The sequence below is a fragment of the Phyllobates terribilis genome, unplaced genomic scaffold (genome assembly GCF_046119375.1).
Source record: "Phyllobates terribilis strain yellow unplaced genomic scaffold, ASM4611937v1 Scaffold_9__5_contigs__length_417890890, whole genome shotgun sequence".
In the NCBI taxonomy this organism is placed as follows: domain Eukaryota; kingdom Metazoa; phylum Chordata; class Amphibia; order Anura; family Dendrobatidae; genus Phyllobates; species Phyllobates terribilis.
The window spans coordinates 117,724,418-117,745,502 of NW_027362769.1; the positions used below are offsets into that span (position 1 = coordinate 117,724,418).

At 42.7% G+C, this 21,085-nt stretch overlaps 1 protein-coding gene across 1 annotated transcript in view; it reads left to right on the forward strand.

The window, feature by feature from the left end:
- Window positions 1-21,085, forward strand: part of LOC141161741 (bile salt export pump-like) — a 137,451-nt gene that overhangs the window by 35,936 nt on the left and 80,430 nt on the right. The window contains exons 12-17 of the mRNA XM_073647000.1: window positions 498-608; window positions 1,845-1,970; window positions 5,782-5,985; window positions 6,216-6,386; window positions 13,410-13,590; window positions 13,784-13,859. Coding sequence (XP_073503101.1) covers window positions 498-608; window positions 1,845-1,970; window positions 5,782-5,985; window positions 6,216-6,386; window positions 13,410-13,590; window positions 13,784-13,859 — 869 coding nt within the window. The remainder of the gene's footprint in view (window positions 1-497; window positions 609-1,844; window positions 1,971-5,781; window positions 5,986-6,215; window positions 6,387-13,409; window positions 13,591-13,783; window positions 13,860-21,085) is intronic.

Below are 21,085 nucleotides of genomic sequence, written 5' to 3' on the forward strand. Positions count from 1 at the left end.
AGGGAGGAGGGACACTGAGGAGCTGTGAACCAGGCTAGGTGGGCAGAGATTGAGTTAAACTTTCAAAAACAATTATGCAGCAGTTATGACTTGAATTTTTAAAGTAAATGCATAATCTTTATAAGATCTAGAGTTCTGTTTAGCAATGCATGCAGTTTGTATGGTAAAATCAGGTGATAGATGGCCTTTAATTTTTTATCTTATCAAAAAGATATGCACCCTTAAATTCTGCATTTCAAATAAAATAAAGAGGATGCAATTGAAAATATATTTTAATATATATTTTTTTAATTTGATCTTTTCTCCTGAATTATTAAAATCAGTCTTTTTTTTCCAGCCTGATTAAAAAAAAATACATTTGGCCTGACTTTATCTATGAAATGTCCATTAGAATGTATTAGCGTATAATTTGCATTGTTTGGCTTCGTGTATTGAATGTGCTAACTGCATACAGTTATCAAGTGTAGTAAAAGGTTGATCATTTTGTATTTTACCAGACTCCGGTGATTGACTGTATGTCCAATGAAGGCCACAAATTAGATCAAGTGAAGGGTGTTATTGCCTTCCAGGATGTGAATTTCCATTATCCATCACGGCCTGATGTGAAGGTATGTACTGTCAGATGTTTGGTTTTAACATCACTGTATTAAGAAAGATCTTCAATTATTTGGAAAAATTGGATATTTTTTTAATTTTTTAGTAAATATCCAAGTATTATATATTGAAGAATGCTGATACATTTTTGTACTAGGGAGTTTGTTTGTTCTTTTTACATATGTCTATTATTCCACTCCAAAATAATACTATTCACCAAGCATTATAAGAGAGTGACCTTAGTGACTATGTCTAAGGTACAGAATGTAGACTTTAACCCCTTTAGGGTCAGAGAAAATGAATATATACACATCTTACAAATAACAGATAAGGCCGACTTGTATAATGTAGAAATCGTTACAGAGTATAAAAATAATAGATGGAGTTAATAAAAAACATTAATAAATAAGGAATAACCGTATCGTACATTTGCTATAATTATTACAATACTAGTGGTACCTAAAATTGTATTCTTCTAATGATATCTTAAAGAGGACGTTTCACCAAATTTTTCCCGTTGAGCTGGAAATACAAAGTAATAATGTCTGCAAAGCAGAAAAAAATGTTTTTGTTATATTTTGGTTTGCAGCCACTATTACATGTAATTTTTATTTTTTTTCTACATTTTTTTTAATTTTATTTTCAGCCTGAGAAAATGAGAGTGATGTCAGCTTTTATATTGTTTTAATTTTCAACATTTAATTTTTATTTATTTTTTTACATTTTTAATTAGTCCCCCTAGGGGACTTGATCCTGCTGCGATCTCGATAGTGTAATATTGTAGGGTATTGTAAAACTACTACCCTCCACAAAGGGGTTCATTGATGTACAAATGTGGTAGACATGGGATGCCATCAGCATCCTGCAATAGTGTTGATAAGCATCAGAAGAGACACTGCCCATTTCCAACCTCTTAAACGCTGCTGTTACCATTGATAGCAGCATCTAAGGAGTTAAACCACTGTGATTGGAGCTAGAGCTGATCGCAGCATTGCCGGTGCGGGTGCCAGCCATGGGGGTTGTGTGACCCCCACTCACAATTAAGGAGCAGTAGTTATTTATGCATGCTCCTGCTCCATTCACACAGTGGACATGCTCTCAAGATTGATGGGGGTCCCAGTGATTGGAACACACCCATTATAGATTGTGCATTGTTGAATGACCATATAGGATTGATCCCACATGACTCTAATAGACATCATTATTTACATGCAAAAAAATAACAAAATTGTTTCTTTTCAAATTGACAGATTCTGAGTGACCTCAATTTTAGCATTAAGCCTGGTGAGACCACAGCTTTTGTTGGGCCCAGTGGTGCTGGAAAAAGTACCGCAGTACAACTCATCCAAAGATTTTATGATCCTACAGATGGAAAGGTAACTGTAACTATATAGTAAGTGATGATTAGTATTCACAGACATTTGTATATCTCTACTTATCTGTTTCGAGTCTGGATCCAGAATAAAGCCCCTTTACAAAATAGATAGCTGCCGGTTAAACGACTTCCCTGACTCCTCTGTGACCGAGGGGGTCTCTGCTTGGCCGCATGCTTCTGTGTTTTCTATGAGGGATCCACTGCTAGGCTCTTCTTCTCCCAGAAAATAAAAAGGTCGACCATCGAAAATCCAAAGTGCTCAATAATTCTTTCCCCTGACATCATCTGTCGGGAGAGAGTGGGAAGTCCACTGTACATGTTAGACTATTGGCCAATCCCTCTGATATTGGGTGGTTTGGCCAGCATTAGTCTAATGTGTATGGGGGCCTTAAGTCTAGCGAAGCCAATCAATATAAAATCAAAATAAAATACCCAAAAGAATAAAAGATGCTCCACTGACAACTAATAACAAGGATCTACTGCCCAACCACCTCATCCGCATGGGATATACTCAACCTGGAGCCAAAAAACACACATTCCCTTCTGCTTTTCAGTACGAATCCATACCCTATTTGCAAAAACAGTTCGCGACTTTCCCTGTCTGATCCTCTCTGCTTCTGCCCCCCCTCATCTAGGCCTCATTCACATATCAGTGTGACATCTGTTTTTTCCACGGATGCCACATGTACCCATTATAACCTACTAACTACTGAACCCGTTCTACACCCGTGTGGCGAGCATTTTTATTGGTACATTTTTAATTGTATTAAAGTATTAGCTGAAAACAAAAATATTTTATTGTGCAAAAACTTCTCTGTAAACCTATAAAAATGGTGTCTGTGTCTGTGAATTTGCATATACAGTGTCTTAAATAAAATGGCGCCGGAGATCGCAGTATGCGCATGCATTGACTCTGGTGCCATTTTATTGAAGAATTCTACTACAACGTCAACATAGCAGTGCGCACGTCCCGGCCATAGGAATAATGGAGATGGCCGGAGCGTGCGCACTGCTATGTTGACGTTGTAGTAGAATTCTTCAATAAAATGGTGCAGGAGTCAACGCGAGCGCATACCGCGATATCCAGCGCCATTTTGTTGAAGACACTGTGTCTTTAATAAAATGGCGGTGTAGTGCGGTCTGGGCACGCACTGACTCTGGCACCACACTGCACAGACGTCGTCCATCCCGGCTTCGGATAGAAGGATGCATCAATCGTTATACTGTATATAAGATGATGCTATTACCCTTTACCCATGCTATTCACATGTCCATGTTTTTACACGGACTGAGAAATGTAAATTTTTTTCCGGCAGTGCGGATGACAAGGGCCAATACAAGTCCATGGGTCCGTGAAAAACATGTATAACATATGGATGGCACACAGATGGTAAAAACAGACACACTGATGCAAAACACTGATGACACCGGTACCATTTTTTCATGTACATGTTTAAACATGGACATGTGAATGAAGCCTAACACAGATTGCTTGTGACGTGCCCCCTGGGGCCGTGGGGTACTCGGTAGCCGGGCCGGTCGGTTCTATTTGGGGGTAGTCTCGGTGGCAGTGACCCGGTCTGTGGCCCAGGGTGGCAAATAAAGAAAAGTCAATTTGGGAAATAAAGTGTTTGGGGATAAAGTTCGTGACGCCACCCGTGGTATGCAGCTATAGGTGGCCGGCACTGCTGTTCAGATCCACTGGGGCTGTTGGTGATGCAACAGAGATGGTTCAGCTCTCAACGGGCAGAGCTAAGCCCTAGGGCAGTATATAGGGCTTGATGAGGTAGATGTTGCTTTTGTAGTGCAAGGCAGGTGGCGCAGCAATTAGTCAAGGACTCAGTGGGGTGCAGTCTTCAAGTATTTACTCACAGTTGTTAAGATGCTCCAGGTTACAACTGCCAAATTATAACTGCCCACGTCATCCTGTGTCCTCCGGGGAAGTGATCCAGCCAACTCTCAGATAACTTAGTTGCACTTGAACGGGACCCCTTTCTGTGTACCTCTCCAGGTCGTCTCTCTCTCTCTGCGCTGGCTCTCGCCCTCCTGCCTTGCGTGAGACACAGTGTCCCGAGCCAGTGGCCGCGGGCCTTGTTGGGCGACGTCCGGTCTGTCCCCTTTGTCCTATATGGCCACCTTTTCAGCGATTGTGTGTGGACTGTGGCTACGGCACATGAAGATACCGCAACCTCCGGTTTGCTAGCTGAGCCTTAAAGTACTCCACTAGTCTGGGGCCGGTCCCCTACTGCGGCCTTGATCCCTCCACGGTCAGCGTGAACTCGGGCGCATGGGTGGCATCCCGCACTCACCGTGCCCCTAGGATCCCTTCTATCTCTGGAGCCCTCCTCACTGCTCCGGTCTTCTCTCCTCACTCTCCTCCTAGGACCAGACTCAACTCCTTCTAGATGTTTCTACCCTTGCTTTTTATACTCCTCCGTCAGTGCTCCCCTAAACTACTTCCTCCACCCACCTCCTCTACTTAGTTCCACCTTCCTAACAGGGACCAGGTCTGCGCTCTCCCTTAGGAGCTATCTGGACCTTCGCTTATGAAGTGGTGTAGTGTTGGATGTGAGTGTATGGGTCCCGGGTAGTGCTCCCTCTTTATCTGAGAGTGGGGTACCACACCTCTGGATGAGATGCAGTACCTCTGTGGCAACTGGAACCGCAGGGGCTCCACACTTGCAAGTACAGGTTTTGATTTGTGATGATAAACAGTTCAAAGCAGATTCTTAGTTAGCTTGAACAAGGCAGTAAAATATCCCTGAAGCACAGTGTTTGGGAGAGAAGAAGGCTAAGGAATGTAACGAAGTACATAAATAAAACGAGAGAGGAGAGGGCGATATTGAGCTCACCACACCTTGCAATCCAAATGTTGGAGGTTGAAATCCGTATGGAAGGTGCCGGTCCCGCTGGTGAAATTCAGCCAAGTAATTTAGATGGTGAAAAGGAAGATAATCGGCACATCCATCCAACAACAGGTAAAGTATATCAAAAATTGATATGAAGAAATATGAAAAGCAGCACTCACCAGGTCTTTCTTGGCTTAAATGTCCTTTATTCCATCATGTGACAGTGTGGACAATCTAGGAAAACATGCGGCAAGCAAGTAAAAACAGGGAGTAGGTGCAGGGGGGAAGAGAGGACTTTCTTCCTTCCCTGCACCTACTCCCTGTTTTTATCTGCTTGCCACGTTTTCCTAGATTGTCCACACTGTCACATGATGGAATAAAGGACTTTTAAGCCAAGAAAGACCTGGTGAGTGCTGCTTTTCATATTTCTTCTTATCGATGTCTACTGTGAACTATAGCTTATGCACCACCGTAAAAGATCGCAAGTAACTGCTGACATTAAGAATATCATTTGAGCTTGTGGGATTGGTGCCAGTACACTTTTAAATCTCTCATTTGAAATATTAAAAAATTATTGGGAAATCTTTAAAAACATGGATTCCATGAATATAAAATCTGACGCATTTCTGGAGTCCAAGGGCCCTTAGTCATAGGATGGCCCAGGTACAAAAAAATAAATTGTTTAGGCATTAGAGCTGTGTACTGACCCAGACAGAATCTATAGCAGACAGGACAGAGAACCTTTGGTCAATATATGAGCAGGCACGCAGTAATAGCAGCTGCATGGTCTCTCCATGGTTACTTATGACTTTGGCAATCGGATTTGCTATATAGATATGTAATTTTCGAGAACTGGATTGGGAACATAATCCCTGGAGTAGGAATTGGTATACATATTTGTATATTTTTTAAGTTTAGGCTTATAATAGAATTTTCTCAAGGTTTGTCTTCTTCCCCCCCCAGGTCACCTTAGATGGACATGACATCCGCACGCTTAACATTCAGTGGCTGCGTTCCATGATTGGAATAGTAGAACAGGAACCTGTATTATTTGCTACAACCATCGCTGAAAATATTAGATACGCAAGAGATGGCGTCACTATGGATGACATTATACAAGCAGCAAAAGAAGCAAATGCTTACAACTTCATCATGGATTTGCCAGAGGTAAAATGAGGCAAAGAGGATTTTCTGCAAATGCCACAACAGTAATTTTGCAGAGAATGTAAACACGTTACCTAAATCCATTGTGAGAAAGGATAAACTCCTTGGTTATTTTAAGAAGTAATTCAATGATCAAATGGCAAATCGTAAAAGAACAAAAGACGGCATGTTATGTAAAAATTACTCAGGTTATGGATATTTCAACATTTTGTTGGATAATTCCTCTTTTATAGAAGTTTGACACCATGGTTGGAGAAGGCGGAGGACAGATGAGCGGAGGGCAGAAGCAGAGAATTGCCATTGCAAGGGCCCTTGTTAGAAATCCCAAAATTCTCCTTCTTGACATGGCCACGTCTGCTCTAGATAATGAGAGTGAGTCTATGGTACAGGAGGCACTGAATAAGGTTAGTCCAAATGATTAAAAGAAACTTCCCTTTAAGGAGCCCATGCATTATTATTCGCTGACTGCAATGTCTTCTGATCCCTCATGCGTATGTGTGGTCAGTTTGGCCAAATGTGCCTCATTTTCAGTTGGGAGAGGGGAGTAAGCAATTGCAAAACACCTCTGGTAGCGGCTTATGTCCCCTAAGAGAAATAGGATCGGAGTTGAACTTGAATATGTCTTATCCATCCTTCACCAAAAAGGTCCAGCAAAGTAGCAGAGTTAACTCAGAGAGGTAGTAGAGCTGAGTTTGGAGCAGGATTTAATGCAGAGTTGGCTCAATGATGCAACAGAGCTGAGTATGTGTCCAATTTCAAAGAACTGGCCTAGAGATACAATAGAGTTATCCAATGATGTAGTAGAGCTGGGTTAGTAACAGAGTCCAAGAAAGAACTGGCCAACAATAAAGCAGGGTGAACTCAGCAATGTAGCAGATGTTTGTTAAAAGGTTCTAGGCAGAGCAAGAAAGCAGTCCACGGTAGCAGGACCAGCAGTGGAAGCAGAGCAAACTGCACCAATCCCTAAGCTGTACATGCCATAAACTGAATTGATAGTCACAGTCCTGTATTATCAATGCAGTTTCCAAGATTAGAAGTGTAGAAAAAAACTTTAGTGACATGAAGGTGTGGAGTATGGAGAGTGTAGCATGGAGTGTGTGTGTGGAGAATGTAGCATGGAGTGTGTGTGTGGAGCATGGAAAGTGTGTGTGGAGCATAGAGAGTGTGTGTGGAGCATGGAGAGTGTGTGTGGAGCATGGAGAGTGTGTGTGGAGCATGGAGAGTGTGTGTGGAGCATAGAAAGTGTGTGTGGAGCATAGAGAGTGTGTGTGGAGCATGGAGAGTGTGTGTGGAGCATGGAGAGTGTGTGTGGAGCATGGAGAGTGTAGCATGGAGTGTGTGTGTGGAGAATGTAGCATGGAGTGTGTGTGTGGAGCATGGAAAGTGTGTGTGGAGCATAGAGAGTGTGTGTGGAGCATAGAGAGTGTGTGTGGAGCATGGAGAGTGTGTGTGGAGCATGGAGAGTGTGTGTGGAGCATGGAGGGTGTGTGTGGAGCATGAAGAGTTTGTGTGGAGCATGGAGAGTGTGTGTGGAGCATGGAGAGTGTGTGTGGAGCATGGAGAGTGTGTGTGGAGCATGGAGAGTGTAGCATGGAGTGTGTGTGTGGAGAATGTAGCATGGAGTGTGTGTGTGGAGCATGGAAAGTGTGTGTGGAGCATAGAGAGTGTGTGTGGAGCATGGAGAGTGTGTGTGGAGCATGGAGTGTGTGTGTGGAGCATGGAGAGTGTGTGTGGAGCATGGAGAGTGTGTGTGGAGCATGAAGAGTTTGTGTGGAGCATGGAGAGTGTGTGTGGAGCATGGAGAGTGTGTGTGGAGCATGGAGAGTGTCTCTGCCTTTGGTTTTAGCTGTGGCGCTTGCGTTACGTTGACAGCACCAATCAGTGAGCTCAGTGGTTCTGAAGGGGGCGTTCCATCTACACTGGCAGAACCGCTGAGATCACGGATTGTGATGTGATGTCAGCATCACAGCCAATGCCAGAAACTTGGAGCAGGGGCAGAGATTCGTCTATGTGTGGTGGGCCACTGGGGAGGCGCCAGATGTTGCAGAAGGGCCAGCTGGGGTATGTAGTCTCACTGGCAGCAGATAATGATGTCACAGTAGCTGAAGTGGGACCCCTCAACACTTCCCTCGTGTCCAAGACAATATCAAAAGCGGGAGGTGGCACTTGAGGATGGTATAGGACCCCCCGGGGGCACTCCTGTAGCGGTGGTGTCTGGGTGCAGGTTTTGGCGTGCCCGTGATGTTTGTGCAATCTCAAGCAGCCAGACACGCAGGTGAACTTGTAAACATAACAATTTTACTGAAGGAGGTAACGGGGTACAGTCTCTCTTAAAGGCAAAGTTCACAGTATATTGTGCATATGAAAGTAATGGTTCTCTCCTCATGAGACAAGCGAAGTTATGGCCTCTCAGGGCAGCTGGAGCAGAGTTCTCCTCATTTGCTAGTAGAGGAAATGTTATGCGCAGTCCAAGAAATATTACACTGATGGAGGGACCTTCACAGATTGGCTCTCTATGGAAACACACTAAAGTGTGGATGTACTCATTCTTAGCCCACCGTTCACTCTCGCAGGGGGTAGGTTTAAACAAAGTCTGTGGCGTGGCAGCCACATGGATCTGGCCTTGGCTAGAAGCAAAACAGGATAACCAGCGTGCAGGAGAGCCCATGTACAACGTTATCTCTCCTGACTGGAAGAGGCTTCACTCTTTTTGTGAAGGAGATTATGTGAGGAAAAATGTCCCCCCAGCGTGGACTGGTGTAATGGGGGGCAGGGTGGTAGTCAGTGGCGAGGGATGCTATGCTTTCTCCTTCACCCTGTCCTGCTACAGGAAAATGAGGACCTGTGGGTCCCTGGGTGTGTGTGGTGTGCGGTGTTTGCTGGTGGTCTTTATTCACTGTCATGTTCGGTCCCTTTCAGAGTGCAGTTCTTCTCAGCCTTGAATAAGAGACGACACAGTTCTTTTAAAACAACACAGTCTGGTTTACTTGGCCAGCACGGCCTTGAAGACAGGTAGGATTACAGTGCAAGTTGCATGCAACGGCATTCAAGATGTTAAAATACAGTCCCAGTCCCCACACAGTGCTTCTCACCTAGGGGAAAACTGCCTCTGGACTTACATGTAGGGAAGCTCCTGCTTCACCCCACTGCTCCTACTGCCGACTCTAACATGGACCACCTCGCTTCTGAGGCTCCCTAGTCCTGACACGTCCCATAATGCCTATAGGCTGGAAGAGGCCAGAATCCACAAATTGACTACTTGAGTGTGGACTATACTGTATTGTGCCTGTTTGCTGTCAATCCTCCATATCTTCCCCACACACACCCGTCTCTCTTTTTCTCTGTGCTCTCAGCACGTCTGTCCTTACTGACTGCTACTACAAAAACTGACTAAAACATGTCCGACACCAACTCACAGTGCTTCCTCCTCAGTCCTAACTTGTCATTAAGGGTGGCCCCAAACTAATTAACCCTGTGTCCCCCAACTGACATAAGGGTAAGGTAAAATAATTCTGTAACTCTGCTGCCATCTAATGGCTATCCTATAAATAACACATTGTATATTACACAGAGATACTAAAACAACTTTAGAGGGGAGTGGGACTCCTACCACCCCCTCACACTGGCAATGAAAAACTCTTTGAGAGAATAGTCTTTCTCCTATATCTTCCTTGTAGCAGTGCTCAGTCAGTGTGTGCCCTGAGCTGGGAGGCTCCTCCCAGTCGTTTCTATGGCAGCTTGTTGTGAGGAGAATAATCACTTAGCTTTCATATACACACATTGGCCAGTAGATGGCAGGAAAGTACAATTTACAATGCAATGTATTATTATATCCCCTAACTTAGTACCCACAATGGAACAAATCTACTACCACACTACAACTGTCTCATTTAGCAGCAGTAGAACGGGTACCGGGATGTCACATATGTATCTGTGGAAGGCAAGTACATTGCAGTTTTTTAATTTTTAACAAACTGCAGCCAGGGAAGAACTTTATCTGAAAGGGAACAATCCCTTTAAGGATCAGATCTTTTGAACCAGAAAATAAGAGGGAGCTAATAATAATATTATTTGATTACAATAGAAGCTGTAGGCGTTATGATGACATAGTGTATGCACATCATTAGTGGCATTTGCTGTACAATGTGGAATACTCCTGGTCTTTTCTTTAAAGTAGCTAAGCAAACAAAAACCCACTTACATGTAGAAATAATGGTAAAGTTTTCAATTCTGTTAACTTTCTATACAATAGAGAATGACTATGTAATGACACAGCGATTTATTAATTCAATAATATGTGAGCTGTATAAATGGTACATGATGTGACGGTGATTATTTCTGTTGTCAGACACTGAGTACAGTGAAGCTCCGGAGTCATCTTCAGCCAATGTGGCTATTATGCCACGACGGAGACAATGACACTAAGTTGAGAATAACCCAGATGGCTCTCAATTATGGCTTCATGATGTTATCTTGATGATCAGAGATAGAAGCGATAGTGGAAATCAGTAGGAACTCCTATCTTATCTCGTATCTCCATTATTGCCATCACTGCTTGTAATGACTTGATAGCACAATATTGTAGAGCCGGCAATTGTCAGAAAGATGAGTTCAAGATTATGAAACGAAATACATGTGCCGTCTGCATCATTACATGTAATGATGAATGAATGAAAGTGACCGTATGATGTGTAGCGGTTAACACTTGGTTTGGTACAACCTCTATCAATATCTAGTGTTTATATGTTTTATGTGTGTTTTTTGTATTTTTCATCCTTAATAAACCATAAACTTCATGTTTATAGCTGGCCATACATATTGGACTTTTGCAACAATTTTTTTATTTCTCAGATAAATATAAAGTGAAAATCAGTTTGTTTCCACAACTTCTAGGCAAATCTATGAGTCTCCCTCGGTAACAGACTACAAACAATCTGTGTAGTCTGGCCATGTAGTCATAGTCTTTTCTATGTCTCTTTGGCTAGTTTGATCTTTATAACATAAATTGCTTACGTTATTTTCTCACTACATTTATATGCTTTCCAACCTTTTTATTTATCTAGATATTACTAGAACCAGGATTTGTAACAAAGGTAAAGAACGAGGATGTTGTCACCTGTTAAAAGTAGCAATCTCAAAACGCAAAATAACCCCAAGCCTGCTGTTTGAAAAAGTAGAGGGAGAATAAAAAAGTAAAAAACGACGTAAATTGGCTGTGCCCTTAAGGGGTTAAGACTTATTTTTTTAAGTATAAGTTAGTAAAAAAAAGCAGGGGGCAAAAGAAAAAATGTCTGTCTTTTCAGATTATTTATTTTCTGTTACCATGAGGACACATTGGTGTGCACAGGAGATGTGGAAAGAAACCAAAACTGGGTGACATTAATTTTTTTTTTTTAGCTGCATTGGAGCAATAAAAAAAAATGTTGCAAAAGTGAACATAGCAAATAATAACATTAATAACTTTAGAAATCTGGGACATTGTATTCTTTTTATACGTGTTGAATGGTAATATTGTTTTATGCTCAATGGGCTTCATAAAAGTGAATGCTTGTCCAAAGTGAATCGTGTGCACACGATATCTTAAGATAGTCGATTAAAGAAATAATTCCGTATTTCTAGCAAATGTAATCACTTTATGACTGTGGGGGTCCCTTCCAATCTCAAGAATGACTGGGATGCATTTTGAGCTGTGTTCCCACTCATTGGTTTCATTTTAGTTTCAGAGGTCAAACCTGTACGTAATATGTCATCCCCATACAAGATGGAAATACCAACATAAAAAACCTGTCAGAACAATTTTACTAAACAAACCAATGGTCTCACTGTATGGGACTAGAAAAACTATAAAAATGATACCTGTCTTGTAGTAATTTCATTTGCCAGGTCTGTGAAAATAAAAAGTTTTGAAGCCATATGCAAATAAACCTGGAGTACATTGGGGGCAGGTTCATATTGTATTGACACGTCTCCAATGCAATTCCAGGGTAGCTTACATGTAGCTTAAAAGCTTGATTTATCAGAGCTGGCAAATCGGATTGCTAACAAAGGTATCATTTTTAATGTTGTTTTTCACCTACACAGCCATAACACTATTTTGATTAGTAGAATCATCATGACAGGTTCCCTTTAATGACTGGCACACACAATGTCTTCCATGGAAGCTACAGTGAAAGCTCCATGTTTCTTAAGCAGGGGAGGAACAATAGCTTCTATCAGCCGTATCTGCTGCTACAGGGTCCAAGATGACAGGGAAACCCAAGGCCCTGGGCAAACTAGAAGGAAAAATGTGGGCATGTCACTGCCAGGTCATCCTCCAGTATTGCCCACTATCACATCCACCCCCACTCATCGATGGCAGGTCCTCCTGCGGTGCCACCCACTCTGAAACCACCTCTCTTTGCTCATCAACTCCAGGACTTCCACAGTTTCGATCCTGCTGCAGTTCATCACCTCTGGGCCGCCCACCTTACCACACTCTCCCCCTGCTCATAAATGCTGGGCCCTCCTGTCATGCTGCCCTCATTGAACATATGGTGGGCGACACTGCGGTAGGGCCCCCAGACATAAATGAAAAGAGGGTTTTCTTGGAGAGTGTCAGAGCAGGTAGCACTACAAAAAGACTCGACGTTGAGGAACCCAGGGGCTCTATTCAAAAGTTTTTTATGGGACCCTGGTTGTTGCCCATTTCCCATGATACCCTTAAATGATGCCAATGAGGAGCTTTGTTCTCAGGCCTGTCTGGTGTCTGATAATTAGAGATGAGCGAATCCAATTTTAAAAGTTTGAGGTTCGTACCTGACTGTTAATAATAATAATAATAATAATAATCTTTATTTTTATATAACGCTAACATATTCCGCAGAGCTTTACATACATAATCATCGCTGTCCCCTTTGGGATCTCACAATCTAAATTCCCTATCAGTATATTTTTGGAGTGTGGGAGGAAACCGGAGAAACATGGGGAGAACATACAAACTCCTTGCAGATGTTGTCCTTGGTGGGATATGAAGGCTGAGCTACCGTGCTGCCCGGCTAAACGCCGAACATTGACTTCTCCCAAAAGTCCGTTGCAATGTTCAAAGTTCCAGGGGAAGCCCGTTACAATGTTCGAAGTTCGGGGGTAAGTCCATTGCAATGTTCGAAGTTCCGGGGGAAGTCCATTGCAATGTTCGAAGTTCCGGGGGAAGTCCATTGCAATGTTCGAAGTTCTGGGGGAAGTCCATTGCAATGTTCAAAGTTCCGGGGAAGTCTGTTGCAATAGTCGAAGTGACAAAGAGAGATCGGGTAAAGTTCTGGTAATAGAAGCGTTTGGGTAGGGTATCAGAACCCGAACCTCCATGGGTCCGTTCATCCCTACTGATAATCCACCAAGTTATTTCACCACTGTATGTACAGTATGTTTATCATTTCTTCTTACTTTTATAGGTACGTAGCGGAAGAACAACCATTTCCATAGCCCATCGTCTCTCCACGGTCCGGAATGCAGATATCATTGTGGGATTTGATGGTGGAAGAGCAGTAGAAAAGGGAACTCATGAAGAGCTGCTGAAAATTAAAGGAGTTTACTTTACATTAGTCACTCTGCAGAACCAAAACTTGTCTTCAGGTAATATGTTAAATAATGACTTCTAAAAGCCATTGTTTTCTATAGAAAGGAAGTAAAACTTGATTAGTTTCTAAAAATTAGTTATGCCCAAAAAAAATAGTTTTTTTTGCAATCTCCTGCTGTACAGATTTTCTATTGTAAATGGTGTTAAGCCTTTTAGCTGAATTTTGCATAATTTCTTTATTTATCTCAGAAAAAGTTGCAGATGAAAAGCCTGTTGAGGAGAAGACGCGGACGTTAAGCAATGGAAGCTACTATGCAAGTTTCAGGTATGTTTGATTTCTTATTGTTCTGTAGTTATAGTGTAATCACTGTATAAGGAAATGTTTCTAATTTTTTTGTTTTGATTTTTTCTTACCATTTTCAAGACTTTTTCTTTTTGGGGGAAAATAAAACTATTTTTGCTCATTTTCTAGATGTGAAAAGTAACTCTGCTATTGACCTACTCATGCAGCTGAGGACTTGTCTAAGACATTTTCTGTGACCTAAAAGCAACAAAAGTACCAATGACTTTTCAGTTCTGGCTTTACTGACAGTTCTTGCCTCAGTTATGTAAAAGCCTCAGTGAATCAGAACTGAATCAGCCTGTGAATGTAAATGGGGATGTTTCCAATCACTGACATCAAGCAGTAGTCTTACGATAAAAAGGATTTATTTGCACTTTTTTCCTTTTGATTACACATCATACTCTACAGAGGCCATATCTCTTTCCTACTATGCCAAAAAATGACCAAAAAGAATGAAATATGAGTATCGTTTATAATATGCTTAGTGATGATGAACGCTTTATCTAATTTGTTTTGCAAAAAAATAATCAATGGCCATTTAATGGAAAATAAGTGGATTTTGTCAGTTGACAATACAAACTGAAAATATACTATTACATAGATCCCTTAGAACTGATGAGGCTGGTTTACTAACTATGAAAAAAATCACTTGAGAGTGGGTGTATAATTCTGATATTAAAATAACCTTGAACCTTGAAATCAAGAATATATTGAGTCTCTGCCCATCCATCCAGCCTGATTGACAGCTGCAGCATGTAGTGAGCAGTGTGAGATCTGTGGCAGAAGCTCCTTGCTGTTTTGGAGGTTTAAGTGGTTCCCCTTACCTCTTGGGCCCCTGTTGCACCAATGGGATGTCTTCCCCTGCTGGAAAGTCACTGATACAATGTAGTTTCACAGAACAACGGGAATGTGTTTCCAGCATTTAGCTGTCAGCTTGAAAGGAGAAATTATCAGGTTATTAGTACAGAAGAAAACTCAGCATTAGAAAAATGGATTTGATCTATGGTAATTTACCACAATTTAGAAAGGGCAAATCAATGTAAGATGTCTCATACTTGTAGGTCAGCCGCATACAGCGCTCACACTTGTATTAAATTAGTATGCAATGAGACATACTTCTAAATTATACCGTGACGTACAACGTTTTCCTGATTTTTACTAAATCGATCTTTATTTTAGAAATTTGACATACAGTGGTACGCAGAAGAATGGCTGCTGAAACCAAATATCAAACACCATGATTCATACGTAGAAAAGAAGGTTCAAGTGTTTATTTCTCCATATACCGTGATTATTATACAGAACAAATAGAGGCTGATACATCAAAGTGCTTAAGCCAGAAAAATGGAGTAATTCACTTTGAATAATTGCCAAATTTTTGCACAATGCGGAGTTGCGCAAGAGTATACCAACTTTTGCCAATTTCACGCTAACTTGAAGCAGCTCCGCCAAAATGGGTAGAGCTGAAGAAGAGCCAAGGTGGGTTGGGCTTGGCTACGCCTGCCTGACAAGGTTGTACAGAAGAAGTCAAAGCATTGTCAATTTTCTCTTCTCTTCTTATTTCTAGGAACGTCTCACATTATCTTTTAAGTCCTCTGCGAAAGTAATGTTGTTAATAGTAACTGTTTTGGGGTTTTAGGATTCTGTACCTTTTGCAATGGTCACTTTGTATTAGGTCGAGCAATCGTGATGCTCTGATCTGACACTCAAGGTAGTAGTAGCTTTGGATTTAATACAGCATTCATATCTTACAGTATTTGGATAAGTGGACACTATAAGATCCTTTGTCAGGTTCCATTTTTGCAGTTCTTAAATGCTTTCTGAATGTCTGTGACTGAAATGTCTATACCATGCGTGGTTATGTAACATGGTGCGGGGCGATAGCCATGGGCAAAAGTACTCGTCTCTTACGCCACTGCACGTTACATGAAAGTGGGGGTCCTGGCTGGGAGTGGACTTGTGCAGTGAGGGCGCTACGCCCATGCAGGCTGCATGTAACCGATGTTGGAGGTTTGACTCAACCAGATGTTTCACAGTTCAATGAGGGAGACCACCATTCAATAATAAACTTTTTACTGACCGGGAACTTGGTAGGGAATGCGGGTACAAGAGATAGTGGGTACAAAGTGAACGTTTCCTTTACAACTTTCCTCTTTACTCCTTCTATTGTTCCTCTGTTTCCACTGTTTCTCACTACTTCACACACAACCCAGGTTTAACACCACAGTCCTGCTTAGCAAGATTCATTTACTTGTCCTGCGGTTCCGTGTCTTCTTTTCCATTTAGTCTGCCAGAAAGGCTGGTAATGCTGACGCTCTGGAACTTCCACCCAGGACATTTTACTCGTCTTACTCAGTCCCGTTTAGTCCCATTACCTTCAAGAGTTATAACTCAGGGCCTTGTTGCTAGGCGTCCTCTCCTTGGACCCATCTCCAGTAGATAATAATAATAATCTTTATTTTTATATAGCGCTAACATATTCCGCAGCGCTTTACATACATTATTGTCACTCTGTCTCTTAGTCACTTCTGCTCCGGATCTCGCTATCTCTTTCCTTTTGGTCTCCTCTCACTTAGGGATACCCAAAATGCGGCATTGCTCACATTGGACTTTAGGTCGACATGCTATGCACTCCAGGCGCTATCTGCCTCACTACCAGAAAGTCCTCTCTGATTTTGCTACATAGCCCCTTCCTCTCTGGGCTAGTCCCAACTCTTAACTCTCACTGTCCCAGTCAACTACCTGTTGCTGGACAGAATACAGCTTCATCAATAACAATGCAGATCATTACACATGCAAACATCATTAACGCATAACACTATTCACACTATACATCACAGTTCACATTGCATCACATAACATATTACAACAAAAAAATTGTTTCTTCAAGGGGGAACGTGAGCAGCATGTCCATCTCCTTACTGGTACAGTTATTGTGTCCATGCGGGACAAATGTCACCTGTTCCTTTACTCTATTGAGATTATATAAATGGTTATTTGCCTTCAATTTTACAGTGATTCCTTTAGCTGTTGTATGCTTTATGGATAATAGCCCTCATTCTAGACTTGAAACATATAAAATGTCATTTACCAGTATAGTTACATTTTTGTTCATTTTTCTAGGGCATGTGAGGACTCCATGTCTAGTTTCTTCAGCATTCTGCATTAATCAGAAAGATTGAGTGTTAACTTGTTATTGAAGTCACGTTCTGTGAAAAAGCTGCTATCACTTGCCTCGTGACTTATTGTGCTCGAATCAATGCACCAACCTTGTAATGTCTGATTATTTATCATTAAAGCTGCTGTTCCAATTATCTGCACACAGATCAGATTGTAGCTTTCACCTTTTGTTTGCTTCCTTTTGGAGATTGTTTCTGTTCTGAATTCCATAGTGTACCATCTTTCTTTCAGTGGCCTTGTTTGTGGCATCTGACTGATGCTTTAGTTTCCTTCTTCTGCAGCCTCGTATTCTGTTATAGGTGTTGTGTAAGGACAGGTGAGCACTACTGTCATTCTCACCCTCTCTTATTTCTCTTCCGGTATTGCCTTATTGTGCGCTTCTGTCCCTATGAGACCTCAGCAGTTAATTTCTTCTTTATGTCACCATGTATCACTCGCTTTAGGGACATTCCACTCTCACCTTCCATGGAGTCCTGCACAAGTTCCCTTGTTATCTGGAATTCATCTACTAGCCTAATCTTTACGAATTCTTGTGTCATGTCTGCCTTAAATTACCCATGCACATTAGAGTAACGTCCGCTGAACTTGCAGATATTGACGTATTTGGCAGATAGGCTAATGTGCATGGGGGTCCTGGAAAATTGACTGTCGGGGGAGTTAAGGATCCATCATGTCCAATTTTGGAATGCCGATCCTTTTGCTCTCCTGGAGATAAGTCGTTGCCAGAGATGTCTAACAGCGGCTCTCTCAGTGAGAGCACAGGAGTGCTCAACAGAATGAACACTCCTGTATATGGGAGTGACAGCCGAGATAGCTGACTGGTTGATGAAACCATCATTTGGCTGACAGCCATCTAAGGTTTGTAGGGAGCTTTAGACCTAGTCTCTAGTGAATTAACATACTTCCCAAACTGAGTTTTGCAATGTTTATTTTACACTAAGCCACTACCCTAAGCTCACCCAGTCCTATATATGTCTCCACACAGAAATATTGCTCTTATTGAAGCCCATTAATGTTTCTGACGCGCCCCCTGGGCCGTGGGGTACTCGATGCCAGGCCGGTCGTTGTTTGGGGAAGATGTCACAGTGGCGGTGACCCGGTCCGTGACCCAGGGCGGTCATTCAAAGGGGGTTATTTACAGGGGATTTTGCGATTTTATATATATATAGTTTGTGACACCACCTGTGGTATGTGGCTATGTGGAGCCGCCGCGGCTGTGCAGGACCTCTGGAGCGGGTGTTAGTGCAGCAGGGTTGGTTCAGCTCTCCACAGGTAGAGCTTAGCCCCAGGGCAGTGTAGATGTTATAGGTGATGATGCTGGGCATTGTAGTGCAGGGTTTGATGGCGCAGCAATAATCACAGAGACAATGGAATGCAGTCCTCAGGGTCTTTACTCACGGTTATTGCAGTCCAAGTTACAGGTACCAGTGTAACTTCCCTCGTCGTGCTGCGCTTACTCAGGGAGGGGTTCAGGCAACTGTCAGATAGCTCCGGAGTACTTGACGGGACCCCCTTCTGTGTCCTCTCTCTGGCCATCTCTCTGCACCTCATACCAAGTGTCCCAATCCGGTACCTGCAGGCCTTGTCAGGCGACGTCTGTTCCGTCCCCTGGGTCCTCTATAGCTATCTTCTTGGTGAGACTGATATGGACTGTTGGCTGCAGGACTTGAAATAATGCAGCCTCCAGTTTCTAGTTGAGACAAACAGTCTCCCGCTAGTTTAGGGACCGGTCCCCTTTGTGTGGCCTGACCCCTCCACCTCCTGGTAGATTAGGACGTACAGGTGGCCTCCAGCACTGCCTGTACCCCTGGGGTCCCTTCCTTCGTTCCTGAAGCCCTTCCTGCTCCTCTCTCCTTCTCCTTCAGTCCTGGGCCTCTTCTCAGGCCCTCTGCCTGAGCGGAGCTCCTGCAGAGCCCTGCTCCACTCCTCTCCTGTAGACTGTTCTCACTCACTGCTCACTGTTCTCTCTTTTACTAAACAAGATGGTTTCTCTATATATACTTTCCTTCATGTGCTCCCCTAACTACGTCCTCCACCCACAACCACTACATAGCCCCTCCCACAGCTAGGGACCCGGGACTGTGCTCTCCCTTAGGAGCAATCTCGCCCTACCCCCACTGCAGGTATGTGTTGGATGCAGGTGTTAGGGTCCCGAACTGTACTCCTTCCTTACCTGAGAGTGAGATACCACACCTCTGGATGAGATGCAACACCTCTGGATGAGATGCAGTACCTCTGTGGGACCGAACCCTCAGGGGCGCCACATTTCCATACTCATTTCATGGCCCCAACAGTGCCCTCCAAACAGAGTCTGATGCCTTCACAGTACATTACCTAAACCAAGTATGATATATCCAAATATCCATATTATGATGCACCCACAGTGCCCCACACAAATTATGAAGCCATTACAGTCTCCTACACATTTTGATACGACCCACATTACATTCCCACAGTATGATGCCCCAGAGCCTCCCAAACACAGTATGATGACCACACTATGTGATACCCCAACACACATTATGATGCCCCCATAGTACCCCCACAGTACGATACCCCACAGTTTTTTGCACACAGTATGATACCCCACAGTTTTTCACACACAGTATGATGCCCCACAGTTTTCCGCACACAGTATGATGCCCTTAAACTATATTCCTCCACACACAGTATGATGCCACAACAAAACCCACTATTATGCCTGCCACAGTGCCCCTGTACACAGTATAATGACTAGAGATGAGCGTTGTTCGACTCGAACTGTTCGCCAATCTCAAATTCGAGCTGTTTTGGGCGGTGTTCGAGCCGTTCGGCGAACACGAACGATTTGAGAAAAATTCGGCTGTTCGAGGTTATGTTCGATAACTGTTCGTGCACCAAAATCATAACTGGATTTTTTCTCAGTAATGATGAAAATTAATGTTAATACGCAGTTTGAGTGTACAGCGGGGTGGGGGGAGGGGCAGGGGATGGATCTCTGCAGGAATAATGAAGATCTCCATTTTTTTTTCTCTTTCCAGCATTTACAGTGGGGAGTTGCAATCTGTCAGCCTATCAGCAGCGCACACACGGAGCGAAGTGCTTTTTTTCACACAAGCAAGGGCATGTGTCATTGGCAGTGTATGTCACATGTCCTTGCCCTATAAGACCAAGCCATTTTCCCCGTCGCCACCATTTTCTCACTGCTGCAGCTGCGTGTTAGATGGCACCGCTGTTGCTGTGTGCGCTATACCTTGTTAATTTCAAGCCAATTTTCGCACAAATCTACAGATAGCTTGGGAGTAGGGAATAGTTGTGATTGCAGTCCTTTTAAGGACTAGGTTACAGCATTTCCTACGACTTTTATCAGGCAGGTCTGTGCTCTTAAATAGATAGATTGTGGGAGTAAAGACTAATTGTAATTGCAGTCCTTTTCAGGACTAGGTTACATCAGTTCCTATCAGTTTTTGCCAGTCAGGTCTGTGCAAGTTTTTTTCACAGCATTTGGCTGAATCTAGCAAAGCTAATCCTTTTTGTCCTATTGCAGAGTGTGTTAGTCAGTGGAGTAGCCTATCTGTGTTGCAAGATATACCACCTGTGTATAGAATACCAATTTTTTTACTGCACCTAGTGAAGTAAAATCTTTTGGGCATAGCATCATTCTATTAGTCCATCTATACTGACCTCCATCAGGTTGCAAATTGAATATAATTTTTTTCTGCATCTAGCTCTGAAAAAATATTTGGCCTTCTAGCAGTGTGTGGGACTTTCTCTATTAGTCCATCTATACTGACCTCCATCACATTGCAAATTCAAAATAATTTTTTGTCTGCATCTACCTCTGAAAAAATATTTGGCCTTCTAGCAGTGTGTGGGACTTTCTCTATTAGTCCATCTATACTGACCTCCATCAGGTTGCAAATTAAAAATAATTTTTATCTGCATCTACCTCTGAAAAAATATTTGGGCTTCTAGCAGTGTGTGGGACTTGGTCTATTAGTCCATCTATACTGACCTCCATCAGGTTGCAAATTAAAAATAATTTTTAT